Source organism: Gavia stellata, chromosome Z, assembly GCF_030936135.1.
Source record: "Gavia stellata isolate bGavSte3 chromosome Z, bGavSte3.hap2, whole genome shotgun sequence".
NCBI classification, from domain to species: domain Eukaryota; kingdom Metazoa; phylum Chordata; class Aves; order Gaviiformes; family Gaviidae; genus Gavia; species Gavia stellata.
Genome location: NC_082637.1, coordinates 77,486,683 through 77,507,363, shown reverse-complemented (window position 1 = coordinate 77,507,363; position 20,681 = coordinate 77,486,683). Strand labels below are relative to the sequence as shown.

Genomic DNA, 20,681 nt, shown 5'->3' with positions numbered 1-20,681 from the left:
TAGGTTTTGTTTTTTTTTTTAAATGTTTTGTCTAATTCTTGGAGGCAGTGAGAGGACAGCAGACTAGATGACAATAGAAAGCAGTGTTTAGTTAACAGACTACACCCACGAAGTGTAAAGCACTAGCTTCCTTCAGCTGTTTTGTGGACCTCTTATGTAGCCTTGGGACAAATTTGCATCACAGATAAATAAAAAGACAAGAAAGTCACACCATAACTCAAGTAACAAGAATGAAAGTATGTATTTAGTCCAGCTAATCTATCAATTTGGATGGACCACATTCCAGAGATGGGCCCTATTTCAAATGAAAACTGACTCCAGATGTGCCATCCAGAAAGTTTTCTACAGTTTTGTATCAATACTTTTGTACTTGGTGTAGACGAAATAGGAAAAGGAGGTCCTAAGAGACCACCAAAGCAGACAGTCAGCACTGTTACCCTGACTCTTGCCACCTTGCCCATAGATCAGCTATCAATGTGAAATGTACATTTTTATCTGTGCCATCTTCTGAGGCAGAATGTTTCAGGTGAGATGGATTCCCAAATAGCAGACTGACAAGGAAGTTTGCTGTTTTGCATTTAAGTGCTGGGTGAAATTTCCTCAGGGAAATTCTGATACCAACACGGAGGAAGAGTGTTTGACTCTGCTGTAAGCAGAGGCAGAAACCCTGGGAAAGGATTGCTTTCCCTGCCCATGGTGATGCGGGTGTATGTAAATGGTGAATACTGCAGTTTGCTGTTAAAAATTGAAAAGGGTTTGGGGGGAGGGAGCATTACAGGGAAAGAAAATAGTACCGAGCTTGCCTGTAATTGCACCAAAGTAATTGACTGGCCTCAGAGGGGTGGCATGGGCGTAACTGAAAGACCAGAATATCTCATTAAATCTCCTCCTACCTACTGCATTCACCATAGTCATCCTGAGTTTCTCAGATACTGCAGATATGAACATAGCTCTAATTACAGGGTAACAGGGCAAGCCACAGGAGAAAGAAAACAGCCCCAGATCTTTGGCAAATGAACAAACAAGCATGAGCTATTCAATTTATTCCTGAGGCTTGCTCTGATGTGACACAAGCATGAGTTGTATGTATGTTGCCTTCAAGTAATTGTCGTGGGGTGGCCTTCTGCACTGAGGAGCTGCAAAGCAGACCCCCTGGGAGCATGAGGTTTCTGAGAAGGCATATATGAGCAATTCTTCTTTAATGGGCATTTGAGCCTGCTATTTCCTTTTGCAAAAACCTCTTTCCCCTGACAAAAAGTTTAGAAAGGCACTTAAAAAATATATGAATGTCTCACATCATTGCATGAATTGTGGTTTTAAGAAAAAATATAGATATTGCACACAAAATCCCTCTGGCTTGTAAACTGTGTTGAGTAGCTAGTCATCACAGAGTCACAGAATGATAGGGGTTAGAAGGGACCTCTGGAGATCATCTAGTCCAATCCCCCTGCCAGAGCAGTTTCACCTAGAGCAGATTGCACAGGAGTGCATCCAGGCAAGTTTTGAGTATCTCCAGAGAAGGAGAAGGAGACTCCACAGCCTCTCTGGGCAGCCTGTTCCAGTGCTCTACCACCCTCAAAAGTAAAGAATTTCCTCCTCATGTTTAGGTGGAACTTCCTATGATCAAGTTTGTGCCTGTTACCTCCTGTCCTGTCACTGGGCACCACTGAAAAAAGACTGGCTCCATCCTCCTGGCACCCACCCCTCAAGTATTTAGAAGCATTGATAAGATCCGCCCTCAGTCTTCTCTTCTCCGGATTAAAAAGACCCAAGTCCCTCCGCCTTTCCTCACAAGAAAGATGTTCCAGTCCCCTAATCATCTTTGTAGCCCTTTGCTGTACCCTCTCCAGCAGTTCCCTCTCCTTCTTGAACCGGGGAGCCCAGAACTGGACACAGTACTCCAGATGTGGAGTGCTCCAGATGCATGTGCTTCCTGCACAACAACAAAGAGTCAAGGATAGAGAATATCTGCAGCTATTCCGTGAGGTTTTGAAGGGAGAAAATTAGAAGGGCCAAAGGCGAACTAGAACTTAACGTGGCGACTGCCATAAAAGACAACAAAAAATGTTTCTGTAAATACATTAGCAACAAAAAGAGGGCTAAGGAGAATCCTCATCCTTTACTGGACACGGGGGGAAACATAGTGACAAACGATGAGGAAAAGGCTGAGGTACTTAATGCCTTCTTTGCCTCAGTCTTTAGTAGTAAGACCAGTTGTTCTCCAGGTATCCAGCACCCTGAGCTGGAAGATAGGGACAGGGAGCAGAATGAAGTCCCCACAATCCAAGGGGAAATGGTTATTGACTTGCTACACCACTTGGACACACACAAGTCTATGGGACTGGATGGGATCCAAACAAGGGTACCCATGGAGCTGGTGGAAGTGCTCACCAAGCCACTTTCCATCATCTACCAGCAGTCCTGGCTAACTGGGGAGGTCCCAGCAGGCTGGAGGTTAGCAAATGTGACGCCCATCTTCAAGATGGGCCAAAAGGAGGACCCAAGGAACTACAGGCTTGTCAGCCTGTCCTCGGTGCTGGGGAAGGTTATGGAGCAGATCATCCTGAGTGCCATCACATGGCATGCGCAGGACAACCAGGCGATCAGGCCCAGCCAGCATGGGTTTATGAAAGGCAAGTCCTGCCTGACAAACCTGATCTCCTTCTATGACCAGGTGACCTGCCCAGTTGATGAGGGAAAGACTGTGGTTTTTGTCTACCTAGACTTTAGTAAAGCCTTCAACACTGTCTCCCACAGCATTCTCCTGGAGAAACTGGCAGCTCGTGGCTTAGACAGGTGCACTCTTCGCTCAGTAAAAAACTGGCTGGACGGCCGAGTCCAGAGAGTCGTGGTGAATGGAGTTAAATCTAGTTGGTGGCCGGTCACAAGCGGAGTCCCCCAGGGCTCAGTTTTGGGGCCGGTTTTGTTTAACATCTTTATTGATGATCTGGGTGAGGGGATTGAGTGCTCCCTCAGTAAGTTCGCAGACAACGCCAAGTTGGGTGGGAGTGTTGATCTGCTCGAGGGTAGGAAGGCTCTGCAGAAGGATCTGGACAGGCTGGATCAATGGGCTGTTTTTCTGAGGCTCATGCCTTCTGTCTTCCAAGGACCTCCTTCTATTTTTCTCATTCAGGTAGCCTTGGCGGGTGTCAAAACCCCACTTTTATTTTCCACTGTAACTGGCTCTTCCAAACTGTACAACTCCAGATTTTGCTTCTAGCACTACTGCCAGTTCTAGTGTCACACAATATTTTTAGGGTGTATGTGTCTATAGTATGGAACAGAAAGTGTCTGCTGTTGTGCTGCTCTGTATAGGAATGGTCCCTTTGCATTGCTGAAATTGAATGCAGCCCCAGGCAGCCCCTCCCAAAAAGGGTATCTCAAACTGGGAGTTGAGAATAGGGAATGAAGATGGACCTCTGTGTTAGGGGGGACTAGCAGAGTTTTCAGCATTGAAAACCAAGCACTCATGGTGGATAAGGTGAGCAGAGAACAGGCTACTTGCTGTCACCCCAAAACAAGAAACATCCTAGCAGCTACTGCTAGCAGCACTTTAAAATAGACAAAAGGAAGTACTTTTCACATGGCGTGTAATTAAATTTATGGCACTGCTGTTACCCATTGGTGGAGACCAGATGTCAGGATGCTGCAGGGCTTATCTCACTTTTGGGTATCCCAGTGATTCCTGTAATTGCCTGCTCCATTCATGAGAGTGGGAGAGAAGGAGACTTGTGTGCATCTGTGGAGATATCAGTACGCATAGGCAGACTGGCAGCCTTGGCAGCAGTTGTGATGGGTCATGATCACAGCTGGAATGAGCAAAAGAGTTGCTTTTTGACTCAGGAGACTGGGAATGTCTTTTCCAGTTTCACATGCAGTAACAGGTAATAGCAGAGTTAAATGGCACATGATGTGTCTCTGTACTGTAGAAAAGCCAGAGTATGGGGAGGTTTAGAAGGGTCTTTCCTTCAAAGAAACCAAACACATATATAAGACCAGTACTGACATGAAAAGAATTTCCTTATTCATTTCCTTGGGAAGTAATTTGAACACCTTATCCTCGCTTGTCCTTGAATCTGGTGTTTGCTCTGTATATAGAAGAGAACACTTGTACAGAACAGGTTTTATATAGTTACACAGGATATAAGCTATCTATTTACATTTTACTCTTGGTTATTATAGCTTTGCATATTTGCAGGGTCTGCTTTTAGGATTCCAGAGACATCTACATGTGAGGCAAAGTCTTTCACAGCCGAGAAGTTCCTGTGCTGGCTGGTGCCTTTAACATTATATGAGTCCTTCTGCTGATGCAAATTGTCCTACCATCCATAAATCTTGCAGCTCACCCTAGAATAAGGTTACCTTGAAAAGCTATTGCCTCGCTAAGAAAAACTTGCTTTGATATTAGACACCAGAGCTTAGAATCTGAAGGCATATGCTTCAGGATGGAGATGTGGTTTCCTCCATCTCCCTTCCACACAGATCTTGCATTGTCCTTGCTGTCCATCTCACAGCCTCAGGCTCCAGGTTGTGTGTCTATGTGTTGCTGTGCTGTCTGGCCTGTGCTGCATGAGGTGCTAGAAATACTGCAAACCCCAAACCTCGCAAATCACTTATCAGGAGCCAGAGCTTGGAGATTTTGAGATTTTGTACAAAATGCTGATATTTCAAACACATTGGGGTGTTCTCCTAGATTACCATAACCAGGTGAGGGGCAGGCAGATGATGAAGTACTGCTTGCTTACAGCAGCTTGCTCTTCTGGGGCCCACACCTAATTGCGCTGTTCCTTGAGAAATAATACAGTGGTTGTATGCATTTCCTACTGCACTTGTACTTTTTTTTTCTTTTGATAATCTGTATACACATGGTTCTCTGGCAATAAGCATGTTTGGATGGGGATTAAATAAAAATAGGTAAGCAATTTGACAGAGATAAGTGGAAGTGTCATGTATCAGCTTTGCCTGTGGCATTTTGCTCCTCTTTGTGATTACTTGGTAGGCTTGCAAAAAGATAAATACTGCAGTTTTGATAAGAAATACTCAGAGATCAAAGTGGAACTGACCTTGCAGTTATCTTGGGATTTAATTATTAACCCAGCAGTTTTGGAAGGGGGTGGGAAGATGGCAGCACGCCTTAAGCAGCGGCAAAGGTACAACATGAGCCGTTCCCATACGGAGGCGTGTGGTGAGCCATGTGCAGAGCCCATCACTGCTGCTGCAAGAGGAGTTGCTGACTGAGCTTACTGAAGAATTTGCTTGTTCTCCGAGCTGGGATTCGGTCCCGCCATGTCAGCTGCAGAGACTGTGCCTCGCTTGTTCATCGCTGGCTCTTGGCACGCAATTAGCTGCTGCACACAGCTCAGCGTGGCTCTCTATGCGACCGCTGATCCATGAGCGTGATGTGCGGCCTGTTCTCAGCCTTGGTATTTCAAGAATTGTTGGGATTTTACATGGATTAATTTGAAATGCTAGAAAACACAAATGCTGCGGCTTTCTATGTGTTTATAAATGTATTTGTCAGACCTCCCCTCATCTCTCACCAGTGATAAGGAAATGGTAGCCTCTCTGCTTGTTACCTCTCCTTGACTCCCTGGTTTAGATTTGTCAGGAAGAGTGAATGGATGTGAGATGAATGAATCTGAATGGGGATTTAGATGACTGGACTTCTCACTGGCAAAAGACTGCAAACACATTGGCACAAGTTTATGGCTCTTCAGAGCGTCTAGGGGGCAAGCATAAATGATTTTTTATGGATTAGTAAGCAAAGTCCAAGCTCAGAGAACTCCTCTGTAGGGAAGGAGTAATTTTAATCCGTCACACTTCAGGTATGAAAGAGCTACAGGAACATCAGTGAACGCAAAAAAAAAAATGCTTGCACTTTAGCTCCTGAATGCTTACACATGAATAGTATGCAGTGCAAAGGCTTTGCCAGGGTGCTTGTATCAGGAGAGTTTCCGAGGTGATGTGTAGCTTACCAATTCCCCCAGCAATGCAGACACATCAGTTCTCAACATGGCACCAGCTGTACCAGAGGAAAAGGCCTTTTGCACATAGGAGTTGCCTTCACCCACCATGTTTTGCCGCTTAGGTGGAAAAAATTTTCAGCATAAGACCTGGTCGTAATCACCCAAAAGGCCATTTTTCATGACAAAAGTAAAACAATTGGGGAAAGTGGAGCAGGTTGAGATATCGGATCTGACAGTATGGACATGCCAGGTCTGGCTCAGGTGTTAGACCAGACTCAGACTGCGGTGGGAAGGGAGCGTGCACCTACTGTCACCAGGTGGTTGCTAACACAGGTTTAGCTCTCGGTGGCCTTATCTCTTTTTGGACTATCAGGTATGCTTTACAGTATGCCAGGACTAGCAACAAACTCTTGGACTTGAATACGCGCAGATGTTGGCAGGCTGGGTTAATTCATGTACATTGGCAAATGTTGCTCTTGTTTTCTGAAAGTCAGGGTTCACCAAAGCCAGTGGAGGCTCTGGAAGAAAAAACACTCCACACCCCAAAACCACAGAATCACAGAATCACTAAGGTTGGAAAAGACCTGTAAGATCATCAAGTCCAACCATCAACCCAACACCACCATGCCCACTAAACCATGTCCCACAATGCCTCGTCCACACGTTCCTTGAACACCTCCAGTGATGGTGACTCCACCACCTCCCTGGGCAGCCTGTTCCAGTGTTTCACCACAACCGGTGCCTGACTGGGCCTTTTGCATCAAAGCCAGCAATAAGGCTTATGAAACCCTGGCTAAAAAGGGTGCCCTCCTGCAGCGGGGCTGTGCACGCAAGGGTTTCCCGTGAGCGCTGGGCATCCCGTTGTCCTTTCCCGGAAGCAGCAGCATGGCCCCAGGCCACCCAGGCTGCTGCCTGGATGCGAGTGGCCCAATCCAGCCTGCTTTAACAAAAAAACAGGCCTTACCCAGTCAGGGGGCAGGCATCTGTCAGGACTGGAGGATCGGGCCCCAAACCCTGGAAATGAAACGCAGCTCAGTCAAAGGCAACGGGAAAACAAAGTCACCTGGAAAGAGTTAGCTGTTCAATCCAGGGGCTGGGGGAGGACCCTGCTTTAATCTTTTTATAGTAAAAAAAATTTGTGACTGAATTAAAGCCCTACTGTTTGGACTGGATGATGTTACCTAATTCTCAGAAACGAGAGCAGCTGGCTGCGGTGCAGATACCTCCTAGTAAGCCCTGCAGTGCACAGCACATCATTTAGAAGGGCTGTAAAAGAAAGGACATTTATTAGGGGGCTTGGGAGTGAAACTTAACGTGCTGGCTTGGCTTTTAGCTGGCTGGATTTAATTTCCAGCTCCTCTGTTTTATTTTCCACTTAAATAAATAAATAAATGAAGCCCTCTTCGCCCAACTTCCCTAACTGCTTTTTGGCACACCTTTGGGCAAATTGTGTGCTGAGACTGGCGGGTCTTGACATGAATGTTGTTAACCTTGTGGTGATGTAGCTAAACAGGCAAAGGTTCTACCAAAATCTGCTTTTGGGAGGATCTGGAAAAGGAGGGCAAGTAATGGAGGTATTAAAAATTGCCTGATTGTTGGGAACTTTCACTCATAGGCAAAATGAAAACAAAACCATATGCGGAGCCCACCAAATAATGTGGATTTTACAAACATTTATTGCCATTTCCTGTTCCTTCCTCTTCCTGCCTTTCACCCGCCTCTCCCTGCCAGTTGTGTAGGTTGGCACCATCAGGGTCACCATTTCTTCCTCGCCTTTGGCTCTTTCCTTTTCTTTGTGTAATGTGGTGGGGGAAAAAAAAATCATCGTTCTGGGGGCTGGGTTCCTCTATTTAGCTACAGGACAGTTTTCCTTGCTGATGCAGTTGCCAAAATGGACCTTGAGCTCATCCAGGTGGTCTTGCCCCGCTTTGCACTGGTGGAAGGTGACACTGGCTGCTCTCACACAACTGGCCCTGGCTTTCCCACACCCCCTGTGTCTGCCAGCAACAGCAGTGTGTCAATCATCCACCCATAGATGATGGGGCTGAGAAATAGCTGATGCTATTTTTTTTAATGTTGTTTTGCAAAGCGATGAAGAGCCCTTTGGAAAATGTGTCCCCGGGTGTGCCAGTCAGCGGCACTCCAAAACCCATCGGGATCTGGGGAGTCCAGCCCTTGCCCCAGGGAATTTCTCACTAAAAAATAAAATAATGTAGAAAACCCCAGGTTATTCCATTCACAGTATCTAGAGCTAAGTACTGAAGTTAAATAGCTAAACTTTAAGTAAAATACTTTTAAAAAGCATGCAAATTTAAGTACTTGAATCTGTAACTTCAACTTTGAAAGTCGTGGAAATGCACACAGTAGCACTGGGGGTAGCAGGAGCTTCCATTCTTCCACACTTTGGAAATCAGCTTATTACCTTATAGGCCCAGTTTTATTCAGGCATCCCTCCCAGTGCTGGATAATACACCTGCAGTACTTTCCACAAAAAAACATGTGATTACTCAGCAGCTGTGGTTGGATTTTTTACCCCTGTATTTGGTGTTTTAGGCTTGAATGGCCTGACCCTTTGCCTTCCCTATGCTGGCGGACGGGCGCTCACACCAGCAATGTGCTGGGCTACTGAAGCAAATGCTGTGATCAGCACTGGCAGCAGGACCCCTGGGAGCAGGATGCAGCTTTCTGGCCTTTCTGCAGGCGCCACACGTGAGCCAGACCAGCCACCACGCTAGCTGTAGCTTTGCTCCCCGCCTGCGCAACTGCCATCATTTTTAAAGCGCGCCTTTTTTCCTCCTGGCTGACAAGTCCTTGCAGACTTTGGGAGAGCTGCCGGTACAGCGGAGGGGATACGTGCCTGTGTCTGGCACTGGCTAACTGGGTGCTGTTAATTCGTCACTTAGGTATTAAGTAAGCTGGGCAGGATCTGAGCAGCAGAGCTGTCAGGTGGGCAGGGTCCCAGCAGCACACTGAGAAACCAACAGCAGCATGAGAAAGCCACTAAGGGCTGTATTCTGGCTCTGGGAGCTAACGTGCTGGCTTCAGCGGGAGCCATGTGCACATAACTGCTGCCAGGGGACAGGCCCAGAAGTTTAGTATTTCTCCGAACAAAGTATAAAAGTAATTATGAGCTTGGCCTGGGGCGCTCGGGGCTGAATTCGTAACCATCTGGTGTTAATGGCCTGAAGTGAAACTTCAGGCAAAGGTTTCATTTTGCTTATTATTTGTCAGGAAAGTCCCTGGCCAGCAACTGCAGCTTTCCTTATTAGCAGTGGAGCTTCATACCTGCTGCCTTGCTGAGGGGTGGGGGGGGTTTGCAGCAGCCCTGATGCTGCTCTGCTTTGACTTTAAGCCAGTGGCACTGAGCATTGACAGTGAGGGACTGCTCGGAGACTGTAAAGGAATTACGAAGCTCAATATAATATGTATCCTCCCACCCTTTTCACTTCACTGACATTAAATTTAATCTTCCTAAAAACCCTTTCCCAGGACCCTATTGAATGGCTGTACTCCTAAGACAAAGAAGTTTCTACTCTGAAATGTACTTCTAGTGTTGCCTATCCACAAGCAAAAGCTGGTTTTAGGCTTTTTGTTAATACAAACCTTCGCCCCTTCCCAGACCAAGACTGTGTGAAAGGACTATGTGGAAAGCATATACTTTTTTTATTCCAACTGAAATTTTGCAGACGAAGCCTTCCCATCCCAAAGGGTGGAGACAGATCTTCAGTTTCCTAAGGGACCCTCACTGGCCTCCTACTTGCTCTGTGTTGGAGGTCTCCATCTGGGAGCAACCAGTGGCCAGTGCCATGAGGTGCTTCAGGCAGAGACAGAGAAGACCATGACATGATCAGATATGTTGGTAAGGGGAACCATACAGATAGCAAGAGTGGCAAACAAGACATCAGACTCGTCTGAGAACTCCAAGAGAAACTCCCCTGCTTAGTATAATTTCTGATGGAGACTTTTAGTCATTGCTGTGCATCCGAGAAGGTAGAGAGAGAGCATTACTCACTAAGCATGAGAAATTGGAGTAAGAAATGGCACAGGACTATTCAGACTGCTTCTGCACAGACAGTCAGGCATCTCCATTAAAAATTTTGGGTCAAAACTCAAATGTTCCACATGGGAAATGTGTCTCTTCTCTGCTTTCCTCTATATCGTCCAAGTACAGCAGCTGAAATACAGCTTGTGAAGGCCATCAGAGTTGTCTTTCTGGATTGAAATAAATTTTCAGCAAAAATACTTCAGTTCTTCTTTTTACCAAAAGAAGAATAATTTCTCGGGGCAGGGAGGCGCTAATCTTGCTTATCTTCAAACTGCCCAGTAACCATATTGCTATTGCCACAAAAGAGGCAAGATCAGTAGACTTGAAAAGTCACTTTAAAACCCTACTTTCCCCCTGCAATCTCAGCTTCTCAAAGTCTTTGTCTGCCATTCCCCCATAACTTGATGTTAGACTCCTTCTCCTTAGGGCAGGTTGTTGTGGCATGGAAAATGCTGGGGTCTGCAGCTCTCCATGGTAAGTCCTAATCACTGTGATCACACTGGGGAGCTTACCTGACCCTTAACCTTTACGGTATGAGACCATGCTGGTGGTCTCCCTTGATGGTTTTGAACAAGTTTCGCATGAGGTCACCCTTGGCAGAGCAGCATGGTAACTTGCTGCATATTTGCTGTAAGCTGTCCCATCTGCACACTCCCGATGAGTTTGCCCTTGTTTTTTCACACATTACCTCCTCTGAGGTGCTGAAATCCAACAATGCAGAAGTTTCCAGAGGCAAAATTTTGGTCTGTAAGGTGCAGAACATAATGATGCTGATCACTTTCTTTCTCCTCCTCGTCCCTCTCCCAAGACTGTCTCTCACCGGGAAGCCCGTGCTATGCTCTGCTGCTGTTTGTGGGTCTGTGGATTATTTTAAGACCTGTCAGGAGGGAAGCATCCTCACGCCAGCACAGCCTCAGCTTTACATCACAGTTCAACTAGCACCTTTGTTTTCTCCTGCAGTTTTTGCCAGAATCCTGAAGGCTCCCGAATCCCAAAATATCACCTTCGGGTCTGTGGTGACTTTGCGGTGCACGGCGACCGGCCTTCCAGTCCCCACTATCACCTGGCTGGAAAATGGGAAAGCTGTAAGTGTATCTTTTTTCATGCTTTTGGCCCCAGAGAGCTGCTAGCACCTGGAAGCGCAGCCCAGGTGTTAAAATGAGGAGCTGGGAGCCAGTGCTCATGGTTTCTATTCCTGCCTTACTTAGCACCTCGCTGTGCAATCAAGTTGAGCCCGCCTTGCCTCCCTGCTGCAGTTTTCTCCTCTGCAAAACACTCTCCCCTTCTCCAGGGTGTTGCGTGGGTTAATTTGTTAGGGCCTGGAAAGCCCAAAATGAAGGATGCTTTGGATGCTTGCAACCTTCCTCCAAGCCAGGGTTTCTAGGACTTCATTGTGGGTTTAAGTATTTCTGCAGCCACCTTTCTTCTCCTTTTCTGCTATTGTGATAGTAAGGACACCGCAAAATCGCTACTTGGCAAAATTGCTTTTTTGAAAAATAACGAAATCTGAGGTTGTTAGGTACAGCAAACTGTCTTGGGGCAAAATATCTGTTGGACAGCATACATGCACAGCATATTTGGAGATGAATAGATCTGAAATTTTCTAGATTGACCTAGGTGACGCACTGAAGTATGTCACTAATTTATTCCTGGCTAGAAGCACATCCTCAAGAAAGGCACACCCTTTTTAGCAGCAGGCACCAAGAGATGCAAATCCACTGCTTCTCACAGGAAATTGTTCCATGGTCTAATTATCCTGACCATTTTAAATAGGCACCTGCTTTGAATTCATCTGGCTTTCATGTCCGTGTGTAGGCTATTGCAATGCCTTCCCTTCAGCTGAACTGAAGAGCCGTTTGACACCCGATATTGCCTCCCTGGGAGTGAGCAGTGCACCACAGTCACAGCAGCTCTGCAGCCGGAGCCTGCCATGGGTTTCCTCCAGTCTTCAAATTGTTATGGTGGACATGTTTTATACTCTCTGTGGTGTTTCAACAGCTTTTCAACAGTGATGCTGTGAAGGCAAGTTGGAGAAATTGCTGTGTACAGGCTGGCAATTTGCCTCCGCTCTTTCTCACTGACCCCCTGTCAACCCCAATTCCTTCCAGCCACTGGCTGGCCATGGCCATTCCTGTGGACTTGCTTGTCCAACAGGACCAATAAATCACAGAATGGTTTGGGTTGGAAGGGACCTTAAAGATCATCTAATTCCAACCCCTCTGCCATGGGGGGGGACCTTCCACTAGACCAGATTGCTCAAAGCCCTATCCAATCTGGCCTTGAACACTTCCAGGGTTGGGGCACCTACAACTTCTCTGGGCAACCTGTTGCAGTGCCTCACCACCCTCACAGTAAAGAATTTCTTCCTAATATCTAATCTAAATCTACCTTCTTTCAATTTAAATGTTACCCCTCGTCCAATCACTACATGCCCATGTGAAAAGTCCCTTTCCAGCTTTCTTGTAGGCCCCCTTCAGGTACTGGAAGGCTGCTATAAGGTCTTCCTGGAGCCTTCTCTTCTCCAGGCTGAACAACCCCAACTCTCTTAGCCTGTCATCATAGGAGAGGTGCTCCAGCCCTCTGATCATCTTCGTGGCCCCTCTCTGGACTCACTCCAACAGGTCCATATCCTTCTTATGTTGGGGGCTCCAGAGCTGAACACAGTACTCCAGGTGTGGTCTCAGGAGAGTGGAGTAGAGGCACCTCCCCTGACCTGCTGTCCACACTTCTTTTGATGCAGCACAGGATGCAATTGGATTTCTGGGCTGCAAGTGTGCCCTGCCGGCTCATGTTGAGCTTCTCATCAGCCAACACCCCCAAGTCCTGCTCCTCAGGGCTGCTTTCAATCCATTCTCCACCCAGGCTGTATTTGTGCTTGGGATTGCCCTGACCCATGTGCAGGACCTTGCACTTGTGAACTTCATGAGGTTCACATGGGCCCACCTGTCAAGCCTGTCAAGGTCCCTCTGGATGGCATCTGTTCCCTCCAGCGTGTCAACCACACCGCACCACACCGCACAGCTTGGTATCATTGGCAAACTTGCTAAGGGTGCACTCAGTCCCACTGTCCATGTCGCCGACAAAGATGTTAAACAGTGCCGGTCCCTATACTGACTCCTGAAGAACACCACTCATCACTGGTCACCATTTGGACATTGAGCCATTGACCGCAACTCTTTGAGTGCAACTATCCAGCCAATTCTTAATCCACCAAGTGGCCCATGTGTCAAATCCATGTCTCTCCAATTTAGAGACAAGGATGTTGTGTAGGACAGTGTCAGATACTTTGCACAAGTCCAGGATGATCTTGCACAAATTTCTTACTTCAGGAGGCTACCACCATCTTTCCATGTATTAAAATACATTATTAAGGAGCCTGGGCTACTCTACAGGCTGTCTCGCCTTCCTTATCTCCTCTAAACCTTATTGTGTCCTCCAGTCTGATTAGGACTAATTTTCTGTATTGCCTCGATGTCGTTAGGCAGAACAGCAAAGGGGGCGGATCAACCTCTGCAGAGCCCTGTGTGTCCTTGGTAGTTTCTGGCAATAATTATTTCAAGACAACTGTGGGTGTTCATTCAAGATTTCTTCCCCATTGGGGAAGAAACCTTTTGGGGGGTCTGAGGTCCCTGGCAAGGGCAGAGTATTTCTGGAGCACAGACCCATGCTCTGCCAAGTTCCTACTGGTGCGCCAGTCCCACAGAGAGCTGTGTGTCAGACAACGCTCAGCGCCTGCCTGGGGCCACTGCCTGGCTGGTCAGATCTGCTCTGCCCCATTCCTGTCTGCAAGGCAAAGCCCAATCCCAGGAGGGTGGTGCTCCAGACTACCTCATTTTGAAAATGGCAAGGAGACCTTAATGAGAGTCCGTCTCTGGGAAAGTCAGGGCGGGAAGTGGGTGAACTGGAGCGCGTGCGTTTGAGGGCTGGCTCATGAGCAAGCAATGGTGAGTCATTTGAAGATGCAACGTGCCTGCAGCATTATGGTCTCTGAACACTGACCTGTAATTGTCCTGAGGTTTAAAGAATGGGACTCTGCTGAGATTACTGAGCTGCCTTTAAAGAGAAGGATGGAAAGAGCAATCCTGTCTCTCCGTGCTCACCAGGTGCAGTCCAGTGCTGCTGGGAGGGAGCTAACAGGATGGGTTATGCCTGAGGCCTGAGGGGTAAGGAAAGAGAGAGCGCCAGATCCGCACAAGCGGCTCAGGGTGAGCAGCCACCTCTCCTGGGTGGATGCTGGGAGGCAGGGGCAGCCTGTAAAGAAATTCCTCCTTTCCACCATGAAAGTCTCAGCAGTGTCTTAGTGCTGAGTGGTTTCTGGGGAGAAAAAAATTCTAAAAATAAATCTGACCAGCGCTGTAACAAAAGAGAAACTTGTGAAAAAATATCGCCGGAGCTCCCATCCACCTGAACTTTCTTCACAGCATAAAACCAAAAAATGTCCCTGGTCCTTGCATTTGCACAGTGACCGACATACCACCCATCCCTGATGCAATACTTACAATAACTGTGTTGATCTGGTTATTTAGTGATTTCTTCCCATGCACATTCCCTCACCACAACTCCAAGTTGAGCTTGAGCGAGCAAAACAAATACATCATTTTCAGCATTTACTTTTCAGAGGGAAACCAATCTGCTTACAGAAGATGTGGTACAATACTGACACATCCCTTCTTGCTTTTTCAATTATCACTGTTAATACCTTCGAGAGCAGACATAGATCCCATTGAAATCATGTTTCTACTAACCTGCAGGGAGACCAGATTGATTCCTCTAACCTCTTAGATAGATGCATCGGTGGAGTGCCTTGCTGAGATGGATCCGGGGAGACAACTCTTACTGTCCTCAGGGCCAGGCTGCAGCAGTGGGATCCATGGGCAGCCACATCTTGCTTGAATTACACTTGATGCTTCCTATCAGTATGAAGGGTAGAGCAGGCAATGCTGCTCCTTCCTACTGCCTTTGCAAGGTAGAGTCTTGGTGTACGATGTCCTCCTACTTTAATGAATGCCATATGAGCAGGAAAGACTTGAGGATAAAATCAAGCCCAACAGGCCAAAATCAGCAGGCTCCAAGCTCATTTACCTGGCAATTTCTGACCTGGGAAAAGAGCTGGCCAAAATCACCACATCTGCAGCCCCTTCCATATTTCCAGGTGTGAGATAAGAAAATCTATTGGATAGCTGCCAAAGTGTTGGAGCCAGAGCACTTGCTTGGTTCATGACTGCTTTGAAAGTGTGTCAGTGGTTACATTAATCCAGAATCAACAACTTCCAAACTATTTTCTTTTCTCCCTCTGTATAGGCAGGGTCTACAAAGCTGCCTCGTGCCCTTCCTTGCTAAGGCATGAATAGGCAAACAATCTACTAGAAGAGGTCCTGGAGTAAGTAGCCAGCTCAATTACATGAGCAAAACTGAGACTCCAGCCCTCTGGAACTGAAAATTAATTGCAAAAGTATTGCTGAAGTGTGAAATAGGAGAGGTCTTTAACATTTACTTTTGCCTGTGAACTCAGCTGCTATGAAAGCACCAAAATAATGCCAGCAGCTTTAGCTCTCTGCCACTTCTAACTGCTTGCTACATTTTTTGCTGCCAATTTAAATGTTTGGGGCTAGGTCTCTTAGATTTTCCCTTGGTTTGTTTGTTTGCCTTTGTTGGAAACACCACTGCACTGGGCTTTTCACTCTCTTAGGTTTCTGCAGGGTCTATAGTGGAAAGTGTCAAGGACAGAGTTGTTGACTCCAGACTGCAGGTGTACGTCACCCGACCTGGCCTGTTCACTTGCCTTGCCACAAACAAACACAGCAAAACTTTTGGAGCTGCAAAAGCTGCAGCAACCATCAGTGTTTCAGGTATGCTGGGAAAGAAGGGGTTGTTAATTTTTTACCCTTGCAGGTGCAGTCCTAGCTTCCCTACTGGGCGAGAGGAAAGGGGTGTGAAGTACTCTGGAGGAGGAGGGAAAACCTTGAAGAGCTGATAGTGTGCAGGGGGCTAAATCTGAGTACAAGTGCATCCGCCGCCAGGCTATTTCCTCATATATTCTTACACTTTGGAGACTGGCACAGCTGTCATTTCCTGAATGTTTGATGCTGTCTTGTACTTTGTGTCCCAGAAGCACACTTGGTAAGTTCATCCATGCAGAGGAAGTTGTGGCCATGACCCAGTCTTCGTATCACCTAACAGCAAGGTGAAAATAGCTTTCATGAGCACTTTGGCTTCCCAGTGGGTTGCGTCCAGAAAGCAGGGAGGTTCCTGTTAGAGCAGTACCCTGCTGTGCTTGGGGTTACCTCAGCTCCCAGGGACATCTCCCAGATAGGGAAAGGGTGATCCAAAGAGGAGAAATACCAATGGTCTGAGCTAGCTGACAGCATTTATCACACCAAGAGAAAGGTGGCTTGCACTTTCACTCTTGGGACAGGTGAGGGGGTTTAGTTAGAGGAAAGAGGAATCACCCAGGACTCCAGACACAGGGTGGTAGCTGTTAACCAGGCATGCATCCGCCCCTCTCTCTGTGCCGCAGCTTCTGCTCTGTTGAGAAAATAACCATGCCTTTTCTCACACTGGACATTGAGACTTAGCAGCAAGCTCTGCCCCATAAGAGACTCAGCACTTGCTACCGTATTTCACATCCCCACATCTGCTTTTAGCCCAGGCAAGGCTCGGCCCCATAAAGCAGAGGGCAGGTGCTTCAGGCTGGTGGGAGAAGCTGCACTGTCCTCCTTCAGGCTGCCTGTGGTCAGCAAGAGGGGAGAAGGCCCCCAGATGTGAGCAGGAGCCTGCCTCGGCCTTGTCCCAGCTCCCGAGCATCCCATGGCAGAGGTGTCCTGGTCTTTGGCCAATGCTTAGTGACTCCTCCTTGTGCTGGTGCAGCCCAGGTCCCCATGGTGCTGCAAGGAGGGGTCACGGCCGTGTGCCTGCACTGCTCCTCCAGCCCTGGTTTCTCCCATCTGTTACAGCTGCTGCCTGCAGTAATGGGTGCATGGGTGGCTAAACAGAGGATGGTATCTGCCAGTTATGTAGGACCCAAAGAATAAGGGTGAAGGTGTGGGTTTAGGGTGCAACAGTCCACCTCAGCAAGAACTGCAGTCAACAATCCACTTCCTCCTCCTCATTCCCTCTCCTCGTATGGTGTCCAGTGTTGCCCAACTCTTCTTCCTCGCAAGAAGGTGCAAAATAAGAATATAGCTGCATCTTTTTCAGACAGCTTACAGGTCTTAGATTTGCTAGCATGGGCATCTTAACTCCCACATCTCAGAGGGGGCAATGAAGTGTTGTTGATGTCCTTTCCCTTTCTTCTTTTTCCGGGTTCATCACAATTCCTGGATCTGGTGCCTCCCATCAGAGTGGAGGTAAGAATGACTTTCTGTGGCTGCCGGGGTGGTTTCTCTGGGCAGGGGAAGAGAAGAATGATGAATGAAGGAGGTTTGATTAATTTTGCTTAAATGAAGGGAGTGGGTTTCTGGATGCCAAGCATGCAGATGAGGTTCACTTGAAGGAAAGACTAAGCTTTCTTATACAGGCATAATTGGAGACTGGTAGATAAGGATGCTTCTTTATCAAGCAAGCAGTGGATCACACATCAGTAAGGGTGTTTAAAATACCGTAGTGGGCAGAATATTCTGGAGTAAATTCTGTTCACAGTTACACATCCACAACTTCAATGACCTTATAAATTTACAGGCAAAAACTCAACTGCCAGTTGAACTCCTGTCTGTACATAGCCAATATTTTGGTTTGGTGATCATCGGGTTAGGGCAAGAGAGGTTTAGATATTTGTTCCAAGCAGAGTTATGGATGGGTAAAGCCACTTGTATGTGATCAGACATGCACTTTTGCTTAGTATTTTTTTGAGTACTGAACAATTTGGCTGGCTTTTTATTTTTAGAGTCCTAGCATATTTCTACATGCTGCACTGGCAGATCAGTCTGGAAGGAAAAAGAGAGGGTTAGCCTTGGAGGAGGGCTGGGAGCTACTGGCCCTCAGAGCAAATAGTGGAGCTTGAGAAACTCTGAGCAAATGGCTTTGCCACTCTGCTGACACAGATTCCCTGTGAAGGCCCTGGCATCCCTCACAGGGGCTTGCAAGGTTGATTCAGGATGTTCGTAAGTGATTTAGTGACCACCTGATGATGATGGCAGACCTATGCCTTACACCCGCACCCGTGTAGGTGTGACAGGCATGGGAACAGTGATCAAATGCTCATCCCTTCTGTCCCATAGTTGTTTTCAACATTTGCTGCATGAAATTCCCTTTCTGTGATAAGGCATTGTGAGAAATATGTTGTTGCTGCCTCTCCATTGCAGCCTGGTCTGTGTCTCCCTGCAGGTTTTAAAAAAGTGAGGAAACACAATATTAGCACTGGTGGCTTTTGTCAGGCTGCTTCTGCAGCCCACTGAAGTCAGCAGCACAGTTGCTCCATGCACGCCTGTGCCTTCTTTTGCCTCTTGGGGCACAGGAAGGACACACCTTTCAGATTAAGTACAATGGGCTTCATCAGGAAAATGTGAATATCGTGACCCCTCCCATGCCAAGGATGACTCTAGCAGGGTGCTGGGGGCAACGCGGTGCTGTGGGGAAACCTGCTCTGTGCCAGGGAGATGTCACGGGCTGTGGGACTGGTGCAGGGTGTCAGGGGTTTCCTGTGTCACATGAAGGGGTGTCCGCGGAGCCTGGGGTGATGCAGGGTGTGACAGCATCCCTGCTGCTTTGGTACTACCTCAGGGAATCGGAGCCTTGCTATATTTTTTAGCCAATGTGACATATAGGAAAAAATAATAAAAAAAATTTGACATTGAGCTCAAAGTAGTGCAGCTAAACCAGGCGCAGAGAGTGTCATCCGCAGAAAGCAGCATCTGAAAAGCTGAAATTTGGGCATCTTGTATAATCTCGTGTCCATGTACCTCCAGCTTTCCGAAGAAAAACAGCAAGAACCCCCACGGATGACAATGGGCGATTATTTGGACAGTGGAAAGAAATAAAAGGCAAAGATACAAATAGCTCTGCTGGCTACTCCAAATGGTTGGCGTGTTGTGAATTGAACTCCCTGACCCCCGTTAAACTGGCTGACTGAGCAGTGGGGACAGCTGCACCCAGCCCTCCTCCCTCCCCGATTTGGCCATCTCCTGCACACAGGGGAGTCTGTTTTCCCAGGTTTCCCCCCACACCAAGGGCACTGCAACCCATGAGCTGCCTGAGCGGAGGGCACATCCCCACCTGCAGATCTTGCTGCAAAGGGGCGGCCGTGGGAGCTGCTGGGAGCGTGGCTGACCAGTGCGTGCCCTTACCCTGCTGCTCCCTTTTGATGGCCGTGGGGAAGAAGGGAGGGAGGGATGACAGCCGTCTCCTGCTAGATGCAAAAAACATGGGAAAGATAAATAAATGGCCCACAAAGGAGCCAACCCTGCTGTGCTTTTTATTGCTCCAGCATAGCTCTGGCCCCATGCTTTGTGGCAGGAGTTTGCAAAGTGGGAGATGTGCTGAAGAAAGGAGAGAATGGACCTTGCAGGGAAGGACCAGAAGGAAAACTGCAGAGGCTTGTGCTTTCCTCCTCCCTGTGTTTCCCACTTAAATGTGTGTGGAAGAGAGGCAGGGGCAGGAGGGGTGCAGGAGCTGAGGAGAGTCAGGCAGGAGCTTGGCTGGTCTGATCTTGCAAAGAATTTCCTGGCACGTGTTGGGTGGGACTCACCTAGCTCCTGGTCATTGCATCCATTCAAAACTGTTGCTAGTCAGGAGAGCAAAAAATCCTGAGTTATTACAGGTGCACAGCAAGAAGCATGGCTGATCTCTTCTGCAGGGAAGTAGGAAAACAAAAGTTTCCCATTAGGGCCTGGCGGCAGGGTGAGGGGCCATGCTATGTCACAGTTGTGCATGATTGCTCAGTCTTTTTGCCCACTTAAGCTCGCCCCTCAGCCAGAGCCTCAGCCCTGGAGCTCACCAGGAGGGCCTTGGGCTCAGACCAGGGTTCCTTGCAGAATTTTCATTTTTGGATGGTATTAGCTGGTTTTAGTGGTTATAACCATCCATCCTCTCCTCTGCCCTCTGTTAGCCTTGCAGATGCCACTTTATTCAGAAACAGAGCCTAGGCATCCTGCTCTTGCAGGTGTTTAGGTCTGTGAGCTTACTGTGTGTGTATGCTCTTGTCCTTGACAGCAAGCTGTACAAGGGTGATGCAGGCTACTGCAGCACGTACAGAGGTGAGGTGTGTAGTGCTATCTTGGCGAAGAATGCTCTTGTTTTCTTCAACTCCTCCTATGCTGACCCAGAGGAGACCCAAGAGCTGCTTGTGCACACTGCCTGGACTGAACTGAAAATGGTGAGTTCATTCTGTCAACCGGCTGCTGAGTCTCTGCTGTGTAACTACATCTTCCAGGAGTGCAATCCCTCGGGAGCTGGGCCAGCTCCAAAACCAGTGTGCAGGTAAATTAAAAAAAATGCTCATCTTTCACTTTCATTTCATGGGGATGTGTAGGCAGCAGGGGAGTCGTGAGGGTCTGTCCAGACCTGCAGTAACACTGAGTGAAAATGGGTCCTCTAGATTTGCATGGGTTTTCCCTTTTCTCTCTCCTCTGTACGCACAAAGAAGATCCAATCCAGCTCTCTCTGTGCTCATTGCTAGGGTATGGACTGACTTTCAGGCCCAGATGTTTGTGTATATCAGGCTTTTAGTAGACAGT

General features: G+C 47.6%; 1 protein-coding gene across 1 annotated transcript in view; it reads left to right on the top strand.

The window, feature by feature from the left end:
* MUSK (muscle associated receptor tyrosine kinase) overlaps window positions 1-20,681 on the top strand; it is a 57,934-nt gene that overhangs the window by 16,625 nt on the left and 20,628 nt on the right. The window contains exons 6-9 of the mRNA XM_059833831.1: window positions 10,972-11,096; window positions 15,701-15,860; window positions 17,351-17,357; window positions 20,158-20,424. Of these exons, the coding sequence (XP_059689814.1) occupies window positions 10,972-11,096; window positions 15,701-15,860; window positions 17,351-17,357; window positions 20,158-20,424 (559 nt within the window). The remainder of the gene's footprint in view (window positions 1-10,971; window positions 11,097-15,700; window positions 15,861-17,350; window positions 17,358-20,157; window positions 20,425-20,681) is intronic.